This window comes from Tamandua tetradactyla, chromosome 19 (assembly GCF_023851605.1).
Source record: "Tamandua tetradactyla isolate mTamTet1 chromosome 19, mTamTet1.pri, whole genome shotgun sequence".
Classification (NCBI taxonomy): domain Eukaryota; kingdom Metazoa; phylum Chordata; class Mammalia; order Pilosa; family Myrmecophagidae; genus Tamandua; species Tamandua tetradactyla.
The window spans coordinates 6,928,692-6,953,836 of record NC_135345.1 but is presented as its reverse complement, the minus strand read 5'-3'; the positions used below and the strand labels follow the sequence as shown (position 1 = coordinate 6,953,836).

The 25,145-nt window shown below is 52.2% G+C and overlaps 1 protein-coding gene across 1 annotated transcript in view; it reads right to left on the bottom strand.

Annotated features, from left to right (window-relative positions):
• Positions 1-3,553: 3,553 nt before the first annotated feature.
• JAKMIP1 (janus kinase and microtubule interacting protein 1) overlaps positions 3,554-25,145 on the bottom strand; it is a 125,739-nt gene continuing 104,147 nt past the window's right edge. Inside the window, exons 17-22 of the mRNA XM_077136361.1 lie at positions 23,216-23,284; positions 21,395-21,472; positions 18,228-18,431; positions 8,390-8,455; positions 5,564-5,639; positions 3,554-4,497 (exon numbers count right to left, since the gene is read on the bottom strand). Of these exons, the coding sequence (XP_076992476.1) occupies positions 5,589-5,639; positions 8,390-8,455; positions 18,228-18,431; positions 21,395-21,472; positions 23,216-23,284 (468 nt within the window). The 3' untranslated portion in view covers positions 3,554-4,497; positions 5,564-5,588. The remainder of the gene's footprint in view (positions 4,498-5,563; positions 5,640-8,389; positions 8,456-18,227; positions 18,432-21,394; positions 21,473-23,215; positions 23,285-25,145) is intronic.

The window sequence follows — 25,145 nt, the reverse complement described above, 5'->3', positions numbered from 1 at the left end:
AAGAAGCCACCGAGCAAGGACCTTTCCCTACAAGTTTCAGAGGCAGCACCACCCTGCCGCCACTTAGATTTCAGGCTCTGGCCTCCAGAACCATGAGATAAGAAATTTCTGTTTTTTTAAGCCCCCAGTCTGTGGCCCTTTGTTACAGTGGCCACAGGACCTGGAACAGAAGCTGCAAGGATGGAGGCAGCCAGACATGGAGGAGAAGGCAGTGGCAATAGGCCAGGCCTGACACAGAGTGGCCAGTGTGCTAGGAGGCCAAGATGGGGGCGAGAGACAGAGAGCAGTGGGGGGATGTGGGGGTTGAAATCCAGCGATTCACATCTCCGGTGCTGGGGCCAGATTGCCTGGGTGCAAACCCCACCTCTGCTTGCTCACCAGGTATGAACTTGGATAAATTATTTAACTTCTCATAAAAACAGGGTGGGGGTGAAAAAACAGCACCTATATAAAGAGCTCTTGAGGAATCAATGAGCTGATCCGTACAGAGTGGCATACCGGCTATTTGGTGGTGGGCAGAGGCAACATAGGAGCAGACTATGGAGTCGATCACCCAGGCTGCATCCAGCTCAGCCACTTACTTACCATATGATCTTGGCAAGTGACTCAGCCTCTTACAAAGTAAGATAATGACAGCTCTATGAGTACTTGGTGTCTGCTCCAGTGCCTGGCACATAGCAAGCACCAGGAACACCAGTGGTGAGTACTGAGTAGCAGTAGGAGTGCCTGATAGCAGAATGCAGCTGAGTGACCTATTACAAAATTATCTTGAGCTCTGCCTTTTGCCTCCTTCGGCCTACCAAGGAGGGAGCAGATCTTCCAGCTATTTCTAGGAGAGCCATCCCCAAGACAGAGGAAGGGACTGTCAGAGCCCAGGCCCTGGGCCTGGGGAAGTGTCTCAGGTCCTTCTTGGATAAGTAACCAAGATTGTCAGGGGAAGACAGAGGTAGAACGAGCCCTCAGTGTTCAGGGGGGCTGGAGAGGAATGGGGCCCACCCACGTTTGAGCAGCCCTGTGGGTTTCCCAAAGGTGGAGGCCTCAGCCTGCATTCTCCTTGGAGATGGGAAGGGAAACAGACTGACTCTGGGGTGAGCAGTAAGGACCCCTGGGGGTCTCAGTGAGATCCCCAAAGTTGGCGGGGTCAAAGGAAAGGTGCTGGCCGTGGCCAAGAACAGGCACGGGAGTCCACATTTCAGACGGACCCACAGCCCTGCAGGGTGGTCAGGAGGCCCAGCCACAGGCCAAGACCCTGCGTTGCTGTAAGGAGCCAAGAGAGCAGAAGGAGGCCACACTCCACCCTGCCACAGGGCCGGAAGATGGACAATCCAGAGTCAGGAGAGGCCAGTGGACAGAAAGACAATGAGGTCACTTAGGAAGGATACTGAGGCCTGGGCTAAAGCGTGGTGAGCCGCAGCCCCTGAAATGGGCAGCGGTGCCCACGGGGTTTGCATCTCCCCCTCGCCAGGCAGGGGGTGCCCACTGCCCAGCACATGCCTGCGGCCGAGCCAGCTGCCTCTTGTGCCTTTCGGGTGAACTTCCTCTAAACGCCTCCGCTCCAAGCCCACGTACCAGGCCCTGTGCATTTCCCACAGGCCAACCCCTGGGCACGGGAGGGAAAAGCACATCCACCATCAGCTGGAGAACAAAAGTAAAGTGGGATCCTCGTAGCTGCAGAGGGACCCCCTTGTCCTGATGGGCCCCGTACCTTCCCCCACTGTGAAGCTGGACGTCTGTCCCAGGAAGCCCTCACACCTGGTGGACCCTGCAGGCTGTGACCCTGGCCCCACCCTGTCCTTGCATCCTCAGCTGCCACAGAGTCACCAGGGTGCTGGCTCTGTCCCTGGGTCTCTCTGCCCCAACTCCACCGGCTGTGCAGGCCCCCCAAGGAATTGAGGTGTAAGGCGTGGAGTGGGAAGCCGTCATTTCCACGCTATGCCAAGGGCAGCCCCTGTGCCAGGCACTTTACCTGCTTAATCCTCCCAATAAATCTGGGAGGAGAGGGGTAGGTCATCAAGGGTTAACTCACCCTTCCCTTCCGGTGAAAAATGGACTTTGGGCCGAGTGAACCTCCTAGCTTTGCTCCCCTGGAAACCACACGTGGGTGGAATTTGGCAGCGTAACCGGGCAGCGATGCTCCCACAAACACAGCAAAGCAGATCCGATGGCTCCGCCATGCCTGGACACAGAGGACGCGGCCACGGGGGTCGGCACTGCGTTGAGGCTTCCCCATGTGCAGTGGTTCCTGGGCCTGTCCCCAGCAGGAACCTTGGAAACTGGGCCTCAGACTGCTCCAAAAGATGTCCCTGGCTCCCAGCAGGGGCAAGGAGCTCCCAAGCCCCGGCAGGGCCCCCTATCTGCCTGCGCGAGTCTTGTCCCCTCGCACCTGAGCCATCTCCCGGAGGCCCTGTGTGCTCCTGCAGTGTGGCCTCCGCCAAGAGCACAGGACGTGGCCTGCAGCACATGCGTCTCCTGTCGCATGGCGTCCAGTGCCCAGGGGGCCTGCAGGAATCTAGGGGGTCTCATTGTCGAGTTAAACCCAAGGAAGACCTCTTGGGAGGTTTTGCAGGGTTCTGTCACCCCACCCCCCACCCCACAGCTGGAGAAGTTAAGCCTCTGAGAGGCCAGTTCTTGGCAAGGGTGTGCAGCAGGGAGCTGGGGCGGGTCCGAGACAGTCACACCCTCCTTGAGAGCTGAGTGGACACGGAAGCCTCCCCGCACACTCCACCGGGGCAGGCAGCGGGCTCAGCGCTGCCGGACCAGCTCCCCGGAACACTGCACGCCTCCGGGAATTTCTTCTCGCTTCCAGTGCTTCTATGTGCTTCCGGGGCCCCAGGAAAAGTAGGCGAGGTTTTCATTTTCACTCTCTGCTTGGTCCCAGGCTCCCATTGTGCTCTGGAGGCTCTGACGCTCGTTTTTCTGGGGCGTTTGTTGTTGTTGTTTGCAAGAAAAGACATGGGTTCTTTCCTACTTTGTCACAGGGTAAGTCATAGGGGCTGGTGGGACAGATGCTTCGGGGCTTAGCTTTTGAAAGAGAACAGGCACTTCTCACCTGCCCAGGTGCACGTTTGCTTAGGTTCACCGAGCCTTTGGTTTGGCTTGAACACACCCTTCCCACCCCCCATCCGGCTGGGAGCCTCCCATTGGGCTGGCCACCAAGTCCTTCTCCATCCTTGGATTTGCCCTTCTGAGTACATTCATTTCCTCCATTGGGTTCCCCTCCCCAGTGATTCCCTCAGAAGCCTGAACTTCAGTCGTTTTTATGTTCTCCAAAGTTTCTTCTCTTTAGAAATTGCAGGGTTATTCATTTAGCCCAATCAGCATGAGCAACCAGTTTCACGACCTTTCCAACAAGCTGTGGGAAGTCCTGGCCCTGGCCTTTGGCCATCATTTTCTTCTTATTCACGACCTTTCATTTCGTTTACTCTGTTCTCATTGCAAACCTCTTTGCTTCCAAAGGTTTTGGGGAAGAAAGCCACGTGAGCAGCGGTCGCCCCGCCCACCCCACTGTGGACACTGACAGCATCTGAAAGGAACCCCACTTCTGGAATCCTCTACCAGGCTTGATCTCCTCCCCACTTCCTCCAGGGAGAACCCCCTGCACTTTCCCCCACTCTCCTGCTCACTCAGCGGTCGCCCTCCCGGAGCAGAGAGAGTCCTCTGCTTCCCAGCCAGCGTAAGGGAGCAGACCTGGGCCCCATTCCCCGCCAGCACATCTTCCTTGGCAGCCCCTTTGCAAATTAAACCAAGATGCACACCAAGCCCCGGGTGGATTGGTCTGCAGCCACACCCAGCCTTGGGCCTTAGTCCACATGGCCCCAGGGCAGCCGTGTTCTGGGACTTTTGTCCCATCCAATCCACGAGAGCAATGGAGTGTGTGGCTTCCCCCTGGAAGTCTGAGGTCCCCACTGTCACCCCTCCATGCTGGGCAAGGCTCCAGCACCCTGGTCGGCCCCGTGCCCTCTTGTTATCTCGTCTCCAGCTGCTAGACCCAGCGGCACACACATTCCGAGGGGTTTGCTGACTTGGTTTGAATTGGGTTTCAGGTTACAGGAACACTTGTCAGTAGCGCCAGCACAGACTCCGGGATGCCCAGGGCACTGCGCACAGGGTCATATATACACAGGGAAGCATGCAGGGTGAGACAAGGGACTCGGGCCAGTCCCCAGACAGTGCAGGGGCTCCCCCATTGCCCGTTGTCTGGTAATTGCACTTAATTTCCTTGTATTTAGGTCTCTGCTCTCAGAGCCACAGTTGGGACATGGATGTGACCCCAATCTCAACAAAATCCCCATTGTCACTGCAGCATCTCTACAGCCTGGGCTAGCCAGCACCCAGCCACAGATCCAAAAGGCTGCACCTTGAAGCTCCTGCCAAATACACGGGGATTCTGTTTTCAGTCTCCGGACTTTGAATAGCTTATTTTGCTGTTGAATTTTGGTTTGAGGGGTTTGGAGTTGCCACAGGGACTCAATTTATTCCATGAGCTCTTTTTCTCTCCTGTAAGATGAAAAGGCAATTTGAAACGGCATGAGAACCAAATGCTAAAATGGGGGCAAAAGCCCCCCAGAGAATCTGCCTCCACCCACCCCCGTACTCTCCCAAACTCTCCGGCTGAGCTCACTGGCTTCCTTGGGTGGCCTTCCCCACAATCCAGGAGAAGAGAAACCATGCCCACCCCGGCTCCCCGTGGCAGCCCCACCCTGTTCTCATGGAACTTGCTGCAAATTATCTTCTAAGATCTGGGGTCATTCCTTTATTCATTAAATAAACATTGGATGACCTCTACCACGTTCTAGGCACTGGGGGGTAGAGAAGATTCCAGAAATGTCCTGTGCACAAGGTCAGCCTCAAAGAGTCCAAGAGGTCGGCAGGCCGGGACCCAGCAGGTGGGCCTGAGCCCAGGTAGCCCAGGTAACAGGTAGGCACTGCAGGCATCCTGGAGGGCTGGGTTTGGGGACAGAACTCATGCCCCAGAGGGCGCTCTCACAATGGGGAGAATTCAGAGGGGTCTGGGTGCTGGAGGAGAAACCCAGAGGAAGCTGAGTCCCAGGAACCCGCAGGGCCTGAGGTCAGAGCAGGCCCAGCTCCCAGGAATGCATCATTCTGGATGGACTGAGCACAGCCCGGGAGTCAGGGCCGGGGGTGGGGGGTGCCGGGCAAAAGGGCCAGGGAGTTGGCTGGGTCCTTATACCATGCCCCAGGGGCAGCTCCGTGCACACCCCTGCCCCTGGACTCCACTCGGGTCTGGACCCCACAGGGCATCTGCTAGGCCACCAGGAACTGAGGCCCAAACAGAAAGAGGTTTTGGACAAAACCAGAAGCCCCCTTTCAGGATGCAACGCCGCCAGGGAAGCGGGTGGGGCAACCAGGCTGCATGGCCCACTCGACTGCATCCAGAACCCAGGACCACCCAGACCCAATGAGGCTGGGGTGCTGAGGAGCCCACTACACGGCCACCTCGCCAGGAATTTTAAAGTCGGACAGTGAAGGAATCCTCCTTTTTTTTACTAAAAAAAAAAAAAAAAATCATAATTCTTCTCAATGACAAGGAAAGGATACCAACCCGAGTTCTAGGCTCCCGCACATCATCAAGGCCACAGAATGAATGCTAGTGAGAAAAACAAAAACAGGAACAAAAACTATAAAATAAGACCAAAAGAAAATGAGGAAAAGAAAAGAAAAGAAAAAGATGTAAGATATATAGAATGGAATTCAATGACAGCAATTCACAAGCACTGCGAGGCGGGAACTGGCTTCAGAAGGAGTACCAGGAAGTAAATGGCCTCAGGACTCTTTCACGGGAAGCCCCTTTCCAAGGGGTTCCGCAAATTTACACCCCGGAGCGTGGGTTTGGGGTGAGGATGAGGCTTTCTTGTAGAAAGTGGGCAGGATGGTCGGGATGGAGCCTCCAAGCAAGGGGTGAGGCCTGCCGTTCACTCCCAAAAGGGGCAGATTGTACCTTGGAGCTCACCCTGTGCAACTCACAAACAGATGCCTTCTGCCTGCATCAGCCCTGCCAGGCTCCCCCTTCTGAGAGGGTCACTGTTTACAATGTCTTGGGCAATCTGATTGCTCCATGGTTAAAAAAAAAGACAAAACAGCAGGGGGGAAAAATGGCCTTAAAGGAAGGAAAATTGTACAGGTCCATTCGCAAATAGAATATTTATTTTCTTCCCTTCTTTGTGACTTGCTTTGCTCCAAAAGCATGGCCGGTCATTCAATAGAACATTTCTGAATGTCATCTGGGGCTGTTGAAAGTAATCATTTTCAGCCCCCAAATAAGACATTATCTCATATTAATTATTGAAACAACTAAAATATAGTCACTAACTTTAGACCACTTAAAAAATCATTGGAAAATGGTGTTAGAAGGAGCCTTTTTAGGATATCCGAGTCCTTCATTCTCTACATGGGGAAACTGAGACCCAGAGAGGAGAAAGATTTGCCAAGACCGTCCAGGGGGCTGTGGCAGGGAAAGGGCCCAGCTCCCAACAAAGAGAAAGATGAACCTGTCTGATAACGTGGCTGGAGTTATTTTACCACCATAACAGGCCACCAGTGGCCATAAAACAATGAAGTTCTGACATTCACTCATCTTTGAATGTGTTTAGTCTGACAAGCCTCCCCAGGACTCCATCCTGGCTAATCCCTGCAGTTTTGACCACCAGATTTTTGCAAAGGGAGCCATCCAGTCCAAAACAGTTCCTTCGTAAAACAGGCAAGTGAACCAGAAGGACAATTTAAACAGTTCCCAGTTACTCTCCCCTTCTAAGATGTATTGAGCAGCATGGCATGATCATTCTGTGGGTAGAGCCCATTGTTCCTTTTTTCCTTTTTTAAAGCAAGAACAATTGTGGTCCTGTGTTAACCCATTTTCTCTGCATATCTCACCCTGTGACCCATTTTGCAAACAAAAGCTACAGTGCTACCTGGGGAGGCCTGGGCTCAGAGCTTTCCCGCCTACCCTCTCTGGTTCATCCTCCTGCAACCCCAGGACGTGGGGAGTATGTCCCCAGCTGCAGATGGCAACACCCAGACCTGGACTCAGGGCCCAGGCCTCAGGTAGGGAGGAGCCGGGAGTTGAACGCAGGCACCCCTGTTTGCAAAACCAGGCTATGCCCAAGAAATTCCCGGATCGCATTATACTTGAGAGCCCTTCTGGTCCTTGGGGGACAGTGGGCCTCTTGCAGAGGGGAATCCAGGAGCAGCTGAATGCAGGATTCCCCCAAGGCCATCCCGGAAGCTGACAGGAGAGCCTGGATCCCAGCCCTCGGACCTTCTGCCGCCACCCTGAAGTCACTGCAGGTAGTGCAGCTGCCTGGGGCTCCCTGAGCTCCCGGCAGAGATGGGAGGGAGAGGGGTTCACTTGCCACAGCCCTCCTCGTGAGAAAAAGAGGGCAAGCTTCTAAAACTGCTGTGTTTGATTTCCTCCAGGACAGGGAGGGGGAACATTCCACTGGGGGCAGCCCTGGAATCTGCGTCCGGGAGTCCGAGGTCCAGGCACGGTCAGCTTCCCACAGACCCCTGGAGCCCCGGCCTGCCCCCGACTCTTGCCCAGCTGCCTCCCTGTCGGCCTCCAGATTCAGACCAGCGCCCCCTCCTCAGGCACACCGCGACACCCCGTCCCCCTTAAGTGAGGGCGTCACTGAAGATGAACGGGCCCGTGGGAGAGGACTGATTTTTATTTTTTGCAGCTGGTGGGCTGTCACCAGTCTGACCTCGCTGGGGCAGGGGCTTTGGAGGACACAGTGGACAGTCCTTGTGAAAAAGATACCCACACACAACCCCCCCCATACAATTACACGCACACAACCCCACACACAAACTCCCAACACACAACCCTCCCCACACACAGTACCCGATACATGCAACCCCACAACACCCCACAAACTCCCCACACACAACCTCCTCTAACCAACCCACACACAGCTCCACACAGACTAACCTGTACCACACAATTCCCCACCCACACAACTACCCCTCCACACAACCCCACACACAACGACACCCGTACAACCCCCCTCACATGCAACATTCTCCCACACACAACCCCGCACATGCAGCCCACACAGACACAACCCCCCACATAACCCACACATACAATCCACACTCACAAGCACGCCCCACCCCACATACAGCCGCAAAGTTGTCCCGTACTGCAGAGTTTTTGACAGCCATTGAGATGGGCGTGTCTTTGCCACAAAAGTCACTGGAGGAGGTACTGATTTGTTGGAGGTGCTGGCTTTAGGGAGGGAGGGAAAGAGAAAGTGGGGCTGGGGACAGAACGTACGCTTTTGCACATTATGGAACTAGCAGGAAAAAAAAAGGATTTCACGCTAACATCCCATGGAAAGAAATCCAGTGGAGGGTCTGAGCTCAATCCACCTACCTTTTCTTCCAGTTCTTTCAGATGTCTCTTCTGAACCTCGAGTTTATCCTCCAGTTCTCGAATTCTCTGAAACACATTAGGTTGTGTATCAGAAAAAAAATCAAATTTTCAGGTGCTAATTGTTATCCTTTTTTTTTTTACCGTGGTCCAGCATATATGCATGTAAAGAACATAAACAGTTCACGGCTCTGTTAGTTTTTAATACATGTGTACACCTGCACAGCTACCATCTAATCAGGGTACCGAACTTCACTGGCACCCTGGGAGGGCCCTTGGGCTCTTTCAGTTAACACCCCATCCCCAACCAAAACTCTGCTCTGAGCTCCATCACTCAAGGTGAATTTCACCCATTTTTGAAGTTCATGACAATCAACACAACTAGCTAATGTTTACACTCTTAAGACAGGATATTTTAGAAACAACACACACATCAACGCAAGATGTATAGGCATACCTTGGGCAAGCTAGAAAGACAGTGGATTCGAAGTGGCTCCAAATTACATATCTGCCCGAGATGTATTTATTTGGCTGGGGCCTGGGAGCTGGGTGGGGGTAGTAGCAGACATTGCTGCATTCCCCCCTCACCACCCTCTCAGAACCCCACTTACCACAAGGTACTAGGGTGACCAACCATCCCAGTTTGCCCAGGACTTCGCTGGTCACCCTCCTCACCTCAGGTTCCTCACCCTCCCTGGTGGCTTATCAATCCACTCCAACGAACTGCACACAGCAAACCACCCGGGGCGGGGGCCTGGCACATGTCACCTCCTCCTGTTTGCCATATGCCCAATAGCACATTGTCATTGCGCTGTAATTGTCAACGTCCCCGGGCACCGCGCAGCTGCCTGCAGCCCTGACAGCTGTGACCAGCTGTAAGCCCGAGGGCAGCCAGATCAGCCCTGACCCAACCACATGTTCCACAGGCCCTCACAGGCCCCGAGAAGCCTGTGTGCATTCACAGAGCAGAGGTTCTCCGGCAAAAACACAGGCTGTGAGCCCCCACCCCACCCTGAAACTCTCACACAGCAGATCTGGGTGGGGCCCAAGTAGATGTGTTTCCAACAGATTCCCAGGCCATGGCACGGCGGCTGATCTGGGGACACACTTTGAGAACCGCTGCTGTAGCCACATTTATTTGCTTGGTAAATATGGGTCAAGGGCCTAATACAAGCCTGGACTTGTTTTAATTGTGGAGAGAAATACGCGGGCCCCGCTTTCCAGGAACTTATGGTCCAATTAGGAGTCAGATAATAATCAAGTCTAAAATCAATCAATGCACATCAGACAAAAAAAACTGTCAAATAAAGCAGAGAAGGAGCCAGGGGTGCTATTTCATATAGCTGCTCGGGGAGGGCCCAATGAAAAGGTCCAGAGGGTGAGGGATGGAGCCCAGAGGCAGTGAGCTCAGCCTACCCTACAGTAGCTTGCCAGGCCTAGAAGAGGGGATGGGAATTCCAGGCCAAGGGAACAGCCTATGCAGGAAGCTGAGAGACCTGGTGGGGGAGGTGGAGGCTGGAGAGTCGGGAAGGTCCCGATGGGAAGCTCAAAGATCTGGGGTTGGCGTGACAGCCGGGAGTTTTATGCAGGGAAATGATATCGATTTTAGAAAGATCACACTGGCAGCAAAATAGAGAGCGAATTAGCACAAAAGAGATTGGAAAATCACTTGTTCTCTTGGAAATGTGACCCTGGGCTGTCATTTGACCTCTCTGTGCTGGGTCCTCTACCCATAACATGGAGAAAACGCATTGCCCACAGCCCAGCATCTAACCACTGAATCCCAGCTGGACACAGGCCAGGTGCTTTATGCACCATTAGGAAGAAAGAGCTTTCCTAATTCTCTCCCTCTAGAGGGAAACTGTGTCACCTTGGTCTGGCAGCGTGCACAGCGGGAGACAGAGGGGCACGTAAGAATGAGCAAACACCCAGGGAGGTTTGGATACTGGGTCCCCAACAGACCAGCTATAGGACGCACGGTGAGAATGTAATCTCTCAGTGGTTGAGCCCCTCATCTGTGACATCTGCATGTAACCCTGTTACCCAGAGGATGAAATGGGAATCTGGGGGACAGTGCTTTGTAAACCAAAGTGCCTCACGGAAGAAGAAGCTTTGCAGCTTCCAGAGGACTTGCAGAAAAATCCCCTAGGAACAGCTTCTCCGTTTTGAAAATCAGTCTGACCAGCTGGCTCTCGTTCTAGACTTTTCTGACATAGAGCCACTTTCTCATGAGGGTACAAGAGACCAGAGGGCAGTGGTTAAGGGTTTTACAGTGGGAGGACCTGGCCATCTCCTGGCTGTGTGATCTAGGGCATGTCACTGACCCTCTCTGAGCTTTGGTTTTCTCATTTATGAAATCACATTAATGATTCGACCTCATAGGCTTGGTGTGAGCTTTCATTCAATGTTCAATGAGCCTTCTGTGTTCCAGCCCTGGTCTGCCCAACCCCCACTTCCTAAGGGCAGGGGCTGTGTTTCATCCACTGCTGTTTTTCTGGTGCCTAAAACAGTGCTTGATACCTAGATGCTGGCAAATTTAAAAACCAAAAAAACAACAAAAAAAATGGCATGGCTGAATTCTGCCCTTGGAAGTGATTAAAACGGGAAATTGTGAGTTATCTATATGTTACTACAATAAAACAGTTTTTTAAAAAGTCAAAAACAAACCAATGGTATAAAAACAAAAGGAAAAAGCCAAACAAAACCTTGGCATGACTGTGGAGCAGGAGAAGCTGGAAAGAAAGGTAAATGGTGCAGGGGCCCAGGGGCCTTTGGATGTCAGACTAAGCAATGCAAGCTTTAGCCCCCGGGCAATGGGGAGCCAGCGAAGGTCCTGGGGGAAGGAGGGTGGGATGTAGTAGTGTTACTGTGCTAGGAAGATTCCTGTGTTATGGTCCACAGATTGGAAGGGAGAAAGCCAGAGGTTATTGCAAGTGTCTATCCTTCCCGCAGACATTTCCGCGGGCTAATTGGTGCTGGGAAATAAAGCCACATAACTGAAAACCTGCCGTAGCAGAGACAGTGCCAAGTAAACTTTGGCCCAACACCAGCGTTCATTTGGGCTGAATATTTTGCAAATGTGCAGAACAGTTCTGTGGGGAAAAGGGGAATCAGCTCATGGATTTACTTTGCATCCTCCTTCCCCTTTAGGTAACAGGGTTTGAAAACTCAAATGCAGCAGGGGCCAGGGAAGCCTAAGGGAACGTCAGAGTTCTTGGCAGATGGCAAATTGTCTGCCGAGGTCCCAGGCAGGCAGCCCCTGCTCAGACCCCTGACCTCACAGGGCTTCTATTCCAGGGAGAAAAAGGAGTCATGAGAAGCAATATGAAGGAAACTGAGGCAGAGGGAACAGCGGGAGACCTAGTGCTATAAGGGGTGACATTTGAATTGAAACCTGATGGCAAGAGGAGCTAGTCACAGGGGGATAGAGGGAAAGGCATCCCAAACAGGGGGAACAGCACATATGAAGCAGTGTGCTCAGTGGCAGGCTCGTGTGGGTGACAAGAGGGGACTAGGAGGTGGAGGGCCGCCTGAGTGATGGAAAGGCATTAGAGGACTTTGGGGAGGAATGGCTTTGTCTTGTTGTCCTCAGTGGAGGCTTCCCTGGCTGCCTCCCCTCAACCCCATTATCATACCTTCCCTCCTATCGCCTTCCCAGCACTCACCACGGTTGGAAAGTATTTTATTTATAATAACTCTATTATTAATAATAAAAAAATGAATGATTATTATTTATCATAATTTTATTATAACTGGGATGTAAGCTCTACCAAGAAAAGGACTTTGTCTGCTTCTCCCATCCCCTCCCTCTAGAACAGGGCCTGGCTTGTAGCATCGGCCTGGAAAGCAGGTGTTAATGGAGCGTATGTCAGAGACTGTTACTAACACAATAGCTAGTTCTTCTTCAGGAAGAAAGCATCACCTTGACGATGCCTTGATTTGGACATTGTTCTCAGCCTCAAAACTGTGAGCTAATCAGTTCCCATTTTTAAGCCAACCCATTTCATGGCCTTCAGCAGCCTAGCAAACCAAAACAGGGGACTAGGAGGCTGAGAATTTCAAAGAAATCAAAGTAAAGGTCGGCTGATGATAGGGACTCTTGAGGAAAAGCTGACTGCAGCCGCTACCAGCCAGCAGATGTGGAGTGCTCATTTTGTAGCAAGTACTCTTCCAAGTGCTTTATGCAAATTCTCCACAAACCACAACACTCTGACATGGGTACTCTGCTGCCCCATTCTACAGATGGTGAAACTGAGGCTCAGAGAGGTGAAGTGACTTACAAGAGGGAATACTACAGGCAGCAGGGCAGGGATTCAATCCTGAGCCGAGAGTCCGTGCTCATAAGTACCACGCCACCACATAGCTTTCCACGTAGAGCTCTGCATTTATATTCCTGGATGGGGAAAAGTCACTGAAGTGCACATTTGAAATTCTCACCTCCTAACCCCCCTGTTTCAGTTTGCTAGGCTGCTGAAGGCAGATACCATGAAATGGGTTAGTTTAAAAATGGGAATTGATTGGCTTACTGTTTTGAGGCTGAGAACAATATCCAAATCAAGACATCGTCAAGGTGATGCTTTCTCCCTGAAGCCTGGCTGCTGGTAGTCCTCGGCTGCTCTGTGGCATGGCAGGGCACCGGGCAGCATCTGCTGGTCTCCGACCTTCTACTCCAGGTCTCCTCGCTTTCAGCTCCTGTCTTCCATAGCTTCCTCTCTGTATTCATCCCACTCATAAAGGACTCTAGGATTAATACTCATCCTGAACAAGGCGGGCCTCACCTTAACTGGGGTAGCTCATCCCAGGATCCTACGTACAATGGGTTCACACCCACAGGAATGGCTGAAATTTAAGAGCAGGCCTTTCTGGGGTTTATACAGCTACAGATCACCATACTGCCTTCTCCCCTTTTGAAAAAAAAATTGCGGATTTTGCAATGTAGTTTTTGAAAGCACCAGGTTTCTGAAGACTATCAAATTATAGCAGAACAAACCACTGCAAAAAAAAAAAAAAGGCAAACCCACAGGGAATGAGCCTTGTGTGGAGATCTGGGCACTGCCCATGACTCAGGACAGGCCTGGAGACAAGCTGTCTCCACACCTTGATGATGCCTTAATTTGGACGTTGTTCTCAGCCTCAAAACAGTAAGCCAATCAGTTCCCATGTGCTTATGAGCACAAATCCCAGTGATCTGTAGCTGTATAAACCCCAGAAAGGCCTGCTCTTAAATTTAAACTATTCCTGTGGGTGTGAACCCATTGTACGTAGGATCTTGGGATGAGCTACCTCAGTTAAGGTGAGGCCCGCCTTGTCAAGCTATTTTAGCCTCTGGGACGCAGTTTCCCCATTTATAAAACCAGATTGCAGTTAAAGGAGCTGGTACAGGGCTTTCCAAGCAATGGCATGCCCTACAGACTGGTGTTGAATGGAATCTTTATAACTTGCATTGCAGCTTGATGGGTTCTTTAAAAATTCCTGCACATGATGGGCACTACACAGTCCCAGCTCTTAATTAGATCACCGTCTCCCTAAGTACAAGCCCTCCTCAAGACCTTTGCTTTTGCTCTTCTCTGGGCCAGGCAGCTGGACGGCTTGCCCCTGGCAGTATCCCTGCTCACATATTATGCATTAATTTTTTGTTGCCTGTTTCCCCAGCTGGGATGTAAGAACAGAGCCTGTGAGAGCTCCATCCCTGGTGGGCAGAACTGGGCCTGGCTTGAGCAGGAGCTCAGTAATCGAATCACTATTGAATGAAATCAGGAAGCAGCAAAATCTCATTTTCCCAAGTACCATGAGGTCACTGCACCAGCCGTGAGGGAAGCCAGACCTGGCTGACATGGTTTCTGTAAATTCGGTTAAAGGAAGCATAGAATAAACCCATGGGAGACTTTGGCTGAGCAGGATGCCCTGGGTCTCTGCAAAGCAGGGAGGTGGAGCAGCTCAGAACTACCCATCATACAGGCAGAGAAGCATCCCCAGCAGTCCCAGAGCTGAGCTTCAAGCAGAGAGGGGGCAGATCCCTTTGTCCTAAATCCTGCCAATGATGCAAGAGAGGGGCAGGGGGACAGGGTGAGGGGAGAAGGGCAAGAAGGAAGGAGAATTCATTTCCTTTTGAAACCAAAAATATAATGAGACCTATTAATCCCTCTGTAACTCAGCCAGATGGCTTCATTTAAAATAAACTGAAATTAACAACTTGACATTACAAAAATCCCCTGGGATTGGTTAAATGCAGAACCTGATTCATTAGATCCAGGTAGAGATTCTGTATTTTAAGAGTTTCCAGGGAATACAAAGGTCGCTGGCCTGGGGACCACGGGAGGAGGGTGGGGGGAGCAGAGCATTGCCTTGAGGTTCACATCCGTATGTAATATGATTATAAAAAGCCTTCCTTTTATTGAGCAGCTACCATGTGCCAGCCACTGCCTAAGTGTTTTGCATTCATTATCTCATTAGCACTTTGGAGCAACATATTGTCCAGCAAATTCATCGAGGTTGGCTTCTGTTCTAGTTTGCTAGCTGCCGGAATGCAACACACCAGAGACAGATTGGCTTTTAATAAAAGGGGATTTATTTCATTAATTCTTCAGAGGAAAGGCAGCTAACTTTCAACTGAGGTTCTTTCTTACATGGGAAGGCACAGGGTGATCTCTGTTGGCCTTCTCTCCAGGCCTCTGGGTTCCAACAACTTTCCCCAGGGTGATTTCTTTCTGCATCTCCAAAGGCCTGGGGTGAGCTTCGAGTGCTGAGATAAGGCATGCTGAGCTGCTTGGGCTGTGCTATGTTGAATCTCTCATTTAAGCACCAACCAATTAAGTCAAATGTCATTCATTGCAGCAGGCATGCCTCCCAGCCGACTGCAGATGTAATCAGCAACAGATGAGGTTCACATGCCATCAGCTCATGTCCACAGCAACAGAACTAGGCACCTTCACCTGGTAAAGCTGACAACTAACTCTAACTACCACAGCTTCTATCTGCGTATCAGTGTATTTTAATAAGAGTGAGGTTAAGGCAGTTCTAATATTTAGTGGGAGGAAGGAGGCTGTCTGTTATCGACTCTCAGTAGAATTCTCAACCATTTGAAAATGCCCAAAGCCAAAGGAAAGCCAAAACCCAGCCCTGGGTCAATATACCCGCCACCCTTCGCCATGCAGTTTGCCTCCCAAACCCAGCAAGAGACATGGAAAAGGAAGTCATGGAACCTCACACAAACACTCCACACACTCCTACTTTAAGTGATTTCTTTTTTCTTTTACCGATCCCTAGTCTTCCAGCTGCCCAGCAGGCGGGGAAGTGCAGTGGCCTTTTTATCAAAACTCGGCTCTCCAGCTCCTTCCTTAGCACTGGCGACATGGTGGTCTCCCTGGAGCCACAGCTCAGCATGGTGCCACCCTGTGTCTTTAGGGCCTGGTCACTGCCTGTCCTGCATTCTGGACTTTCAATCTGACATCATCCCAACAGGGGAGACTTTATTGTCATCTTCCTTTTACAAATGAGGAAACTGGAGCCCAGAGAGGTTAAGTACCTTGTCCAAGGTCACACAGCAAATAAGTGGGAGAACCAGTATTCCAAGCTGGGCCACCTGGTCCTCATGACTGTGCTTCCCACCACTCAGCCACCTTGAGCCAGACACAGCATGCCGTGCCCCTGCCTGGTACACTGTTCTTCCTGTTGGCTCAGGGATCCTTCCTGGTATCCCCTAGATAGAGACCTGCCCCTGTCTATTCTGACATGTTGTGCATGCTACAAGGCAGCCCCTGCTGCATGGGATGGTCCTACTTGGCTGCAGGTTTGGGGCCGACTCAGGTCACTTTTCACAGGGGGTGTGAGCCGACTGAGATGCTCCAGCAGCAGCATCCCCAAATGCCACATGCCCCTACCACCTCCCATGCCAAGCTATCTCTGATGGTAACAGGTGCTAAGTGCCTCCTCCTCCTCCCCCTTTTGCTTCCACTTCCGTCATGCACTCACCCCAAGACTGCAAATGCCCCATCCTGGATCAACTAAGCACCCTCTAGCCATCATCTGAATTTCACTGTACATCCTCAGTGCCCCCAGCAGAGCCCCAGGAATTGGGTCCTGCCCCAGCAAACTGCTCCAGTCCCCTGGGCAGCAGGGATCCAAGTCCTCCCTGCTTTCCTTCAACCCCTCTCTGCCATGGGTCCTGAGGGTTTGGAGTGAGCATCACAAGCCCCTGGCCCTGTGTCTAGGGTACACACATGTAACTTCACCATTGCCGACCTGTGTTATGGCTGAATGGTGCCCCCCAATTCAAGTCCTAAGCCCCAGAACCTGCAAAGGAAAGCTTTCTGAGTAACAAGGTCTTTGCAGATGGAATCATGCTAAGATGAGGCCATTTGGGGAAGGTTTGGACCCTGATCCAACCTGCCTGGAGTCCTTAGAGGAGAGGAAGAGAGGTACAAGGAGAAGATGGCCATGTGAAGATTGAGGGGTGCAGTGCAATCTGCCAGGGATTGCTGCAAACACCTGCAGCCAGAACAGGCAAGAACAGGCTCCCCTACAGGCGTCTGAGGGAGCACAGCCAGAGCTGTGAGACCGTACATTTCTGTTGTTCTCAACCCCCCGGTCTGTGGGACGCTGCTATGGAAACTCAGACACCTCCTTCCCCATTGCTTGGCTTCCGCCCACAGCCTTCTGGCTCACCTGCCCGTCTCCACTGGGTCCACGCAGCCCCTTCTGGACCCTCTCTGATGGGCTTCCCTTCCTTCCTTGGGGTCCCCAGCCTCGCCTGCCCTTCTGACTTGCCCCCCTCAGTATTCAAACATGATCAGGAACCTCCCGTGCTGATAAACTTCTTTCCACCCCGCATAGGGAGAGGTGTGTGTGTGTGTGTGTGTGTGTGTGTGTGTGTGTGTGTGTGAGTGTGAGTGTGTGGCCCCTTGCTATTCATAACTAAAAGCATCTGGCTTTGAGACAGAATGCAGATGCTATAGGAAGAGGGTTGTGGGGCCGGCCCATCTCAGTGGGAGATGGAAACCTTGTTGCTTAAAAGTCTAACAACTGCTGGTTTGAAGCTGTCAGGTACTCCACAAAGGGCCGCACTCTCTTAATCTTTCCCTGAGGGGGCAGACCTATTGTGGGTGGGACTTTGTGGTTAGGTTGTTTCCATGGAGATGTGACCCACCCATTCAAGGTGGACCTTAATCCTTACACTGGCATCCTTCATGAAGATAGTAAAGACAGAAAACTCAGAGAAACAGACATAGAGAGCAGAGGGATGAAACTAAGTGAAGGATGCAGAGGGAGACAAACACCCCAGGAGAAGCCAAAAGGACCCACAGGAGCTGACAGCCACTTTGAAACCAGAACTTGGAGAGAGGGACCAGCAGACATCATCATGCGCCTTCCCACGTGACAGAGCTGCCTTTCTCTGTGGGCAGCCTTTCGTCCGAGAAGGCATCTCCCTCTTGATGCAAAATGGGGACATTTTCATGACCTCAGAGCTGTAAATTTGTAACCTAATAAATCCCCTTTATAAAAGCCAACCGGACATTTTCATGACCTTAGAGCTGTAAATTTGTAACCTAATAAATCCCCTTTATAAAAGCCAACGCATTTCTGGTACACTGCAATCCGGCAGATTCAGCAAACGGACACAACGACAAAAAGTCTTGCGTCCATTTTAAAGCTCAAGTCCCACATCTAGCCGGCATCCCTGGGAAATCCATCTCCTGTCTAATCGTGGGCATCGGCCAAGCAGCCTCCAGAAGCTTGCTTTGCCGCGGGCTGCCCAGCGCACGCCCGGGAATGTTTGCCCAAGCTCCCCGGGGCGGGTGGGGGTGGTGGAGGGCGGGGGTGGCGGTGGCCGGCCACCCCTTACCTGCTGGGCCTGCTGCAGCAGCTCCATGCGCTCCCGCAGGATCTGGCTGTCGAACTCGCGGCTCTGCCTGAGGATCTGCCTGCGCACCTTCTCCACGGCCGCCTGCAGGTCCTCCCGCTGGCCCTCGCTCAGCGCCTCGCCCGCCCTGCGCCCCGGCTCCTGCTGCAGCGCGTTGTACAGCGTGGCCTCCAGGTCCTGGATTTTCTGAGTGGGCCGAAAACACATGGACTGTTGAAGGTGGCAAAGAGAGGACAGGAATCACAGCGACGGTGCTGGGGAAGGTCCCAAAGCCTGGGGAGCTGGTGCGGTGGGGAGAGGTGTGCAAGGGCCGTGCAGAGAAGCAGGCAGCCATGGGGGGTCGTGAGGAAGCCACCTCTCACCCCCGTGCACGCGTGTGGCAAACACTTCTCACTCTATTCAGCCTGGACACACCTGCTCCCTCCAAGAGGGGACAAGTGAGAAGAAATAAGCTTAAGATGTCTGATTCCAATGGAGGTTCGCTTCAAATGGTTTTTATTTTATCCTTGGCTTCCAGTTTGCTCCCCTACACTTGGGAGAAGTGTTCCCTTTTATAATGGGTACCAATCAGAAAATCTGTCTCTGTTTGCACACATCTGCTTTTAGTCGGCTTCTTAGGAATGCAATCATAACCCAAAGCCAATAGTGACAAAGTTCTAATTGCTGTCAAACCCATCTACCCACCAAAAAGAAAGCAGGACATCCCTTGTTAGCAAAGCTGAATGAAGATTAGTAGACCCTTGTGAAAGCTCAGAGTTTTACTCATTAGAGGAAGCTATTTATTTCCAACTGATGTGCAAGACACTTAAATAAAGTCACCTTAAAGAAACATCAAGGGACAAAAGAGAAAATTATCTCCTTTTCTGTCCCCCTGAATCTCCATCAATATCCTCCATTAAGGAACAGTTATTTCCCCTCCAAAGAATCCACAGATAGTAGAGACAAATCAGCCCTTTGGGCGGAAATGGCCAAGGAGAGGTGGTTTGAGGCAAGGGTTACCATGGCAACAGGTTCTCAGTCATGGCTACGTTGCCTTCATCTCTAGCCCCTTGGGTACCAACATATCTGCTCTAACCCCCTGGTGGCATCACAGACCCAGTAGGGCCAGGACCAGTTTTAAACACCGGGCACCTCACCCCACCCCATGCTTCCCTTGGGAAGTTGAACAACTGGAGTCTGCCTGTTGACACGGCCAATGAAATCCATGTTGGCCTCCACATGGGCTCCCCTTGGAGGGGTCACTGGCCTGTGCCTTCTCACTCACCCCTTCTCAGCTCAGCTCCAAGCTCCTATGAGCTCCCCATGTTGTCCGCTTCCAGCTGGGACCCCACCACCCAATTCCTGAAGCTCAGCCGGGGGCTTGCCTCCCCACGCTTTCCCACTTGGCATCTCCTAAACTGAACTCGATGACAAAGGTACCTGGGAATATCCCACCTGGTACCGGGCACCCCTCACACCTGCCAGCCGGTTGCCCCAGCCTCCCTCTTGGTGCCTTTCCCTTCACTCTAATCTGCTATCTCCTCCGAGCTCCCAGGTCTCATCATGGGATGGAAATCCTCCAGGGAACACAATGCCCACTTGCAGGCTTTGGACTGTCCTTCAGTTGCTAGCTGGCTTCCACCTGGTGGCAGGACCAGCACAGAGAGGGGGCCTCCTCTGTAGGACCAGGACCCTGCCGCCCCCCAGGACCTTCCTGAAAATGATCTTTAGACCGAGGAAGGTAGAGGCTGCCTGTGTTTGAGAAAGACCCATTCTGTAAGATGTCCTTTGAATAAAGGGTCCCAGGACTGGTAAGTTTGGAAACCCCTAGCCTCTGTTCCTGTTGGGGACTCAGCTTGAATAATCCTTTGATAGAAAATGTTTAACCCAAAACTTTCTAGACTTATTCTATCTCAGGATGCCCCCCTACCTTCCTCCTTTTTTGACCTTCAGTTCCTGTAATATTTTGCAAAGTAGTGTTGCCCAGAACTTTTGGGGTGGTGCTAAGGGATGCCAATGCCGTATGTCAAATACAGTACGTCCTGTAGGGGCAAAGGTGTTCACCAAAGAACCGAGACTGGATGGAACCAAGGAGAAACCAAAAAGGTTAAAAATGGTGGAGAAGGAGAAGACCATGGATGAATATGTTTTCACTTCTTAATTGCCCTTACCGCTGTTATAACATTGTGTGTCCAGACAGGGAATCGAGAGGGAAAATGCTCTGCCTTTTAAGGCTTAATTCATTCTGATCTTGTATGGTCCCTGCACCTGCCACATGGAATTCAAGCCTCGGGGTCTCGACAGGAAAGGTCAGAGGTCACAGAATCTCCCATCTGCCCTGACCCCTGGCTGCCCACACTCTGCCTTCCGGGAACCTCTCCCGGAAACTTGGTTTTGAACATCATGTTTTAGTTATCAATTCTGCATTTTGTAGTTGCAAAACCGTCCAGCGAAATGATTTCAACTACAAATGATCTGGAAAAAGGTGTGGATCACTCAAGACTTTGTACGTTGCTCTGATTCTTCCTGCAAGGAGAAGCCCTGAACTCTGAGCTGTCGCTTCTGCAGGGACGTCCTGGAAATGTCCACGTTATCACTCCCACTGCTCGTAGATCTCAGGATCTATGAGAGAGGCTGAGCTCAGCTCTCAGGGCCTCCTGAAGTGTGACCACATGTTTAGCTTTGTCACCTGGAAAACCAGATCCGATCTTGTGACCCACACACTGTCACCACGTGGGACCTTACAGTAATCAATTTCACTAAAATGACCCGGCCTCACTCATTCCTTTACCTCTGTGCTCCCTTGTGTCCATCTCTTTTTCCTAGTCATAGGAAAGCCCATTTAGACTTCAGTATAAGTAAGTAGTTAAGAGTAAATAAATAAGGAAGAAAGACAGTTTCTTCTCATTGGCCTCAAATGGTTACAAGAACCGAACAAGGACATCTAAAGAAACTATCAAGGTAACTTGAAAGATTTTTGAAATTTGGAAAAGCTGAAGACGCATCTGTCCAGTCAGTCTGGATGCAGGGAGGAGATGGTGTTCTGCTCTCTTCCCCCCGCCCCCAGCACTCACGAGTGCCCTTCGCAGGCAGTTTCCACCCTGATGGAAAAAGCAGCTGCAAATGTTGTATCTAAAAAGCCAAAGTGTCAAACCCACTTCTGGTCCTACCAGGTAAGCCTGGTCGAGAGCTTGCTTCCGGTAGTCCAGCTCCTCCTCCAGGTAGCCCTTCTGCCTGCTGAACAGGTCCTGGGAAAGAAGGAGGCGCCGTCAGGGACCGAGATCCAAGGGGGAACCATGGCAGGGCTCTGACACGCAGCACACTGTCCTTGCATTAGGAACAACGGCCCCGGCTTGGGGGCTCGGTGCGAGTGAAGATCTCCCTTCAGCTTCCCTCCCTCGGGTGCACCCGACTTCAATAGTCCTTCTGCATTCCTCCTGCCACCATCTCCCTGAACACAGGCTCCATAGTTCTCAGTCCCGTTCGTCATCCCCATGTGACTTGCACAACCTCTGAACCTTCGCACGGCCAGACAGTTCTTGCCCCATCCTCTAGGTCAGCCTTTATGTTCCCACTGGCAGGACCTCTCTAGAACACAAACCTCTTTCTATGACTGACTCAATCTCTTTCTATGACTGAGCTCTTAATGGTGAGAGCTCATTCATTGCAGCCACTTTGTTGGATAAAGAGCCCGAGGGTCAGGAAGGACCAGTGCCTTGGCCCATATGCCACAGTTCACTGGGAATAGAAACACATTTGAGTGTTTCAGTTTGAGTCCAGGATTCTCTCCACATACTGCCTGTAGACTTTATATTACTCCTTCTGCCTGGAAAACCCTTTCTCCTTCACCTCCCATTTCTACTTGGAAAATTCAAATTGGAAAAGACTCAACAACTATTTCTTCAGGGAAGTCTGAACCCCCTGAGCCTAAATGGCCCCCATATGCCCCTAGCCCCTCGGTTTGAGTAAGCACCACCACCTCTACCATTTTTCAGCGTCTGGGTAAATTAACCCTGTGCAAATCAGGTCTGTGTCTAAGTGCTCATACTTATGCCCACAGGCAGAAATTGAGATCCCCAGTTTACTGATGTGGAAACAAAGGTCCTTTGCATCTTGCCCCAGCACTTGGGGTCAATAAGGAGACCGGGAAGATTCGAGCCACCAGGCCAGACACTTCCACATCACGCCACGGCTCTCCTGATACCCTCACACTGCAATGCCGTTGTCAGCTCATGGGCATGTGTCCCCACAGGCCCAGGAACTAGCTTCTGGCAGCAGAGACCTCGCCTGTTCATGACTCAACCTCTTAATTCCAGGCCTAGGGCCTGGTACATGGCAGAGGCTCAGAAAATAAGCATTTAGTGAATAATCGGGTAGATGAAAGAATCAGTGAATGAGTGAAAATGACTCAAAACAGCCACTAGGGCAAAAGCAAAATTTGGGAATACACAGGCAGTGGGTCTTCTCCCAAATGCATGTGCACCCACAATCTCAGATGCGTCCTTATTTGGAAAGAGGGGTTCTGCAGAAGTAACTAAGTTAAGATGGGGTCATACTTGGCTCCAGTGGACCTTAAATCCAATGACTGGGATCCTCATATGAGGAGGGAAGGACACACAGAGACCCAGACAGGCAGGGAAGATCACTCTGCGAAGATGCAGGCAGAGGCCAGAGAGATGCAGCTAAAGCCAGGGAGCCCCCAGGGTGGCCCGGAGCCCCCAGAAGCTGGAAGAGACAAGGAAGGGTCACCCCCACTACAGGCTGGCCCTGCAAGCCCTGGATTCCTGACTCCTAGCCTCTAGAATGGTGAGAGAATAAATTTCCTTTGGTTTTAAGCCATTCCTGTGGGTAGTAGTTTGTTGCAGCAGAACTAGAAAATGAATACAATACACAAATAGATAAACATGCACTTATGTACGAAGCCTTCCGGGGAAGCAAACTGTGTGAGCTCCTTCCAAGCTCTCCCACCCCTCAGCGGTCAGGGCTGTTACCTTTTCCTTCTCCAGGTCAATCATCTTTTGGGTCAGGGCCGCCTCGGTTCCCTCTATTTGCTTCAGCCACTGGAAAACAGCAGGGGGCAGAAGAGGTAGAGGGACATGAGAAGTAGTGCCTGTGGGGGCCTCTGCCAAAGCCGAGCTTGCAGACAAGGCTTCCTGGCACTCGGAGAGTCCCTGGCACATCCCGAGGTGGTACTCGAAATGGAATTGCATAGTCTGTATATATACTTGGCTTCATCCAACAACAGCTGTTTGCTCATGGGTAGATTAGGTGATGGAGGTACAAGCAGGTGTGTGCACACATGGACAGGTGGTTGTGTGCACAGAGGCAGGAATGTGTGTGTCGGAGGGAGTAGGTGTGAGGGTGGTGTGTGCCCGGTGTGGGCATGGGCGAGCCGACGTTGGAAGGCTGAGCAGATGTGCACCTGAGCGCTGCAAAGCTGTTGAGCGCTGCACTGAGGCTCCCAGCACCTGGTCCAGCAGCCCCAGGTGGGTATCACCCCGCCTTCCCTTGCAGATCTAGATGCTGAGGCTAAGTTCAGTCATCGTCCCAGGCTACACAGGTGGGGAGGGGGGCTTTGAATTCGGCCCACAGGACTCCAAAGCCACTGTCCAGCAGCATACCTGAGCAGCCCAGATGTGCCAAGTGTGCCAGGTGTGCGGGCTGGTGAAAGGAGTGCTGAGTCATGCAGGATGTGTGGAAGAGCGTGAAAGCCTCATGCATAGTGAGCAAGTGTGCCAGAGCTCCAGGGCTCCAGAGTATTGGGGGGGGGCGCTTTGGTGCCTGTGGGGCGGGCACCTGCAAATGGGCAGGCAGAGGGGAGAGGGCTGCCTCTGCTCTGAGTCTGCACTGGGGAGGGGGCCACGAGGTGGGCGGTTGTTCCTGAGGGCGCAGGTATGTGGGTGTGTCTCCAGGAGGCACACACCTGAGAAAGGGTGGGCAGTCCACCCAGTGAGCTGCTCCATGGGTGGTGGAAAGCACAGGTGTGTTTGCAGGCCAGAGAGAGTGTCTGGCCTCCTTGCCAAATCCCACAGCTTCTTCTTGGCCTGGAGGCCCCTGGCCTCCCACAGGGGAACCGGTTGACAGCGCCCCGGGCACATCAGCTTCCTCGGCACCCTCCACGGTGCTGAACGCTCCCCATTTCCCTCTTCTCATCTCACTTAGCAGACTTCTAAGCAGGCGCCTCACCCTCCCCAGCCACCCTGAGCTCCTGGCCCCTCGGTGCCCTGCCCTGGCCGGGCCCTCACTCCTCACTCTCTCTGCTTGGTCCGAAATGTCTCCCTCTAGCCCAAGCCCCATGGTGACTCCCCTGTCCTCATCTCAGTTCCGATGCCTCAAAGCACCTGAAAAGGATCTCATTAGCCTCCCTTGGGGAAAAGCTTCCCCCCATACCACCCACACCCAATTCGACTTGAGGCTTCCCTTCACATTCAAATGTTGACTCTGCCTCCCCCTGATTTCTCAAACCCACCCAGCTCTCTCCCTCCCCTGACCCCCTCACTGTTCAGAATCCCTCCAGGCTCACACCAACAACCCCCTCCAAATTCCTTTCCATCCTCCATCCGAACAGACCAACAATTCTTATGGGGCCAGTAAGAATGCTGAGGAATTCTCATCCATTTGTGGAACTTCTCTGCTCTTGCTTAAAGCCCTCAGAGGTCACCCCATCAGCCCTGAAGAACCCTGGGCACCGTGGCCTCATCACTCAGCACCCTCCCTCCCCTGCCTTGAAACCTGGGTCCTGGCCAGCCTGACCTGCATTTAGCTCCTCAGACAAGAACAGCTTCCCTTCATCTCCAGGCCTTTGCACGTGCCTTCCCTCTGCCTGGCAAGCCACTAGCTCTTCCAGCCCCAAGCCTTTATGAAGCTAATCCCTACTCAGCCTTCAGGCCCCAAGTTTGCTGTCACCTCCTCCAGGAAGCC